Raw genomic sequence first — 3,029 nt, 5'->3', positions numbered from 1 at the left:
TTCCTAATTCAACGTAAACGAACTCAAATAAAACTTTTTTTAATTGAGTGGGCGTCTTATGTTGCCCTAGCACGTTTCAAGTTGCTGTTAGAGGAATCTTGTATATAAAAGTTCGTGATAGCATTCATTTTTGAAATGTTTTCAGTTTATAACAATATTCCTTTCTTTAAATCTATCTGAAACCAAATCACATTTTAAACAGTAAACCCCAATACAAAGCCCGAGTTGTAAGGTTCTTTTGCGTGCGGGTTTAATATGCTTAGTGTTCGGTTTCACTCACGTAGGTGGAGGTCACAATAAAATTTCGCTGGAGACCCCGAGTCATCATTCGAGTTCTCTATCTCAGCATGAAGCCGTACATTTTCTTTACTTTCTGTACTCTTGGTCTTTGGTCGGCCCAAAATGCCGATGCCCATGGACGTTTAATGAAACCATGCCAGCGAGGGTCTTTGTGGCGATGCTACGGAAGAGACAGATTTAAGGCAGACTACCGAGATATGGGACTGTTCTGTGGTGGAAAGAGGGTAATGTTTTGATTCTTAAAAGCAATAAAGCCAATGGTCATAGTAAATATTTAATAATTGCACAGATTTACAAGATCCTTCTTCGAGAATACACTGTCTACAACAAATGGGATGAACTTTTTAATTCTGGTACTAAAATCCTTTTAACGATGAAAGCACTATGTCGTAATAAGTGTCATATAAAATCACTATTATATACATTTAAGTATGTGTTTGTTTAATTTTAAGACCCAGTGGAAAAGAAACGAGGGAAAATGTGGGATATGTGGCGACGCCTACGATGCACAAGTAAAACCTCACGAGGCGGGTGGCCGCTACGCTACGCGCTTTATCACAGAGACGTACACACAGGGACAACAAATTGATGTAATGGTCGAGCTAACAGCTCCACACAGGGGAAAGTTCTTCTTTAAAATATGTAAGCAAACTGATGAAAGCAAGGAGGTCACACAAGAATGCTTGAATAAAACTCCATTAAAGGTGAGATGCATCCTTCCCCTCTCCCGATATCTAACAATTATGCCAAATTTTCATATGAATTAGAAATAAGGAAACTCAAAAGTGTTATATGGTTTGGAGTGTGGTGCCATGATTACATGTATTAAATACAAAAATAAATATTACAATTCAAGAACGTATTATCAATTTAACTATTTTCCATGCATCCATTTCCGTAACTTGCTGGCGATATTCATGATAATAGGGAGAGTCCGGATGACTCGAAAGAAACTCTGACTTTTAAATTATATTTAATGATGTAGTTTAAATAATACGGATATTTATGAACATCGGAATGTTTGGCAACGAAAGAATGTAACAAAACAACTGATATATTTTACCCTGAATTTTAAAAGTATGATACCAAGAAAGAAACTAAGGAGAATACCCCCGAACTTATTTTTCATTGAAGAATATTTTAAACATTTTAAGAACATTTTAAAATTGGTTAATGTGGTGCTTCGTGTATATTGCAAGTCCTAAAATTGTGTAACATACAAAATGTGTAACTTTTAATATTAACGCATTTTCAAACGAACGCAGATTTCGAGTGTTTGTCCTTTGGATGGAGTTTTAAACTAGTTAACCATTACTATATATAAACAATTAATCAAAAGTCGTTAAAATAATCAGAGGTCAATCAATTTATGTGCAGCGTATGTTTATGTATTATCTTGAACGTGTTTGACAATTGTTACACTATTCAGTCAATATTTTTCTCATTTTATTAATAGATTACGTTAATTAAAAAGTATAATAATTTTATATTATAAACATGCCTGTAAATGGATATACCGGTATGAATCTACAGGTGATAGACAACGGAACATACAAAGACTTTTATGAAGTTAAAGCAACTACCTGGTCCAAACTTCCCATGAAACTGCAACTTCCGCCCGATTTTACCTGTGACCATTGTGTTTTTCAATGGTGGTACACGGCAGGTATGGTACATTTAACATTGTTATTTTTCAGTTTTTAAAATTTTAATACTAAAAACGGCAAACTAGTATCAATATCACTTGATAAAAAATGATAAATACGAAGCCAGGCGTAACAGTGCATAAAAGCTTTTATTGTTTTTTTTCATTTATAGGTAATTCCTGGGGACAATGTCCGAATAAAAAATACAAACTTAGTTGCGGAGCACAAGAGACGTTCGTGAATTGCGCCGACATTAAGATATTGCCAAGCAGTGGCGGGGTCGACACTGCAACTCAAGCACCTGCAACAGTGAGACCAGCCACTGCAATGCCAATTACACAAGGCCCCGCAACAAATAAACCGGCCACGGCACGTCCAGCGACAGCGCAACCAGCAACGCAAGCTCCGATAACAGCAAAACCGATCCCAGGGGATAACTCTTGGTTAACAAAATCACCTTCACTTCCACGTACGACACCCTTACCTAATACCCAAACCACAACATGCAACTGTACTGCCCCTTTTGTAAAAAATGCCATCTGCAAAGTCAAAACAATTTATGACGACTTCCTAGGACCGGAATTTTGCGCGTTTCTTGTCAAAAATGGAGCGAATTTGTACCACGTAAATCTTTTTTGTGATTGCAATTAACTTATACCTACTTTATTTTCTAATCTAGCGATTCATGAAGAAATTTAACATTTACTGTTACATTTTTTTGAAAGAATAATATCAAAAGACTGTAAATAAGGAAATAAAATTGCAAACCAATCATGTTATTCATTATGAACTGTTGAAGTTTTAAATAGGAGTGGCGTATTACTACTTTAGGACATATAATGAGGGTACATGTCAAAGACTGACCTTATTATACCCTCGCGCAACTTGTTGCGAAGGGGATATAGCATCGCTACCGTGCGCGTGTGTGTGTGTGCACTCCATTTCAATTTTCTAGTAAATTAATAAAAAACCTTCCAATAGAATTTCTTCAACCTTTGCACAAATATACCTCATTTTAAAAGATTAAAACAAATGCAATGTCATATTAATTGGTAAAATTTTCATGCAAAAACTTAGATAAAA

At 35.5% G+C, this 3,029-nt stretch overlaps 1 protein-coding gene across 1 annotated transcript; it reads left to right on the top strand.

Annotated features, from left to right (window-relative positions):
- The first annotated feature begins 281 nt into the window (after positions 1–281).
- Positions 282–2,712, top strand: LOC128189968 (uncharacterized). Its single transcript, XM_052861813.1, has 4 exons — positions 282–524; positions 753–1,004; positions 1,834–1,966; positions 2,119–2,712. Exons 1-4 carry the CDS (start codon positions 348–350, stop codon positions 2,595–2,597), a joined length of 1,041 nt encoding a protein of 346 aa, XP_052717773.1. The 5' UTR covers positions 282–347; the 3' UTR covers positions 2,598–2,712.
- The last annotated feature ends 317 nt before the right edge of the window (positions 2,713–3,029 follow it).

The sequence above is a fragment of the Crassostrea angulata genome, chromosome 6 (assembly GCF_025612915.1).
Source record: "Crassostrea angulata isolate pt1a10 chromosome 6, ASM2561291v2, whole genome shotgun sequence".
NCBI lineage: Eukaryota > Metazoa > Mollusca > Bivalvia > Ostreida > Ostreidae > Magallana > Magallana angulata.
The sequence above is the reverse complement of the archived record's forward strand: the minus strand, read 5'-3'. Positions and strand labels throughout refer to the sequence as shown.

What these genes read in the sequence shown, in the direction of transcription:
- LOC128189968 (XM_052861813.1), top strand. Translation starts at nt 348, where the DNA reads ATGAAGCCGTACATTTTCTTTACTTTCTGTACTCTTGGTCTTTGGTCG. An exon ending in TGAATAAAACTCCATTAAAG is followed by an intron (nt 1,005 to 1,833) that starts GTGAGATGCATC and finishes ATGAATCTACAG; the next exon opens with GTGATAGACAACGGAACATA. An exon ending in TCAATGGTGGTACACGGCAG is followed by an intron (nt 1,967 to 2,118) that starts GTATGGTACATT and finishes TTTCATTTATAG; the next exon opens with GTAATTCCTGGGGACAATGT.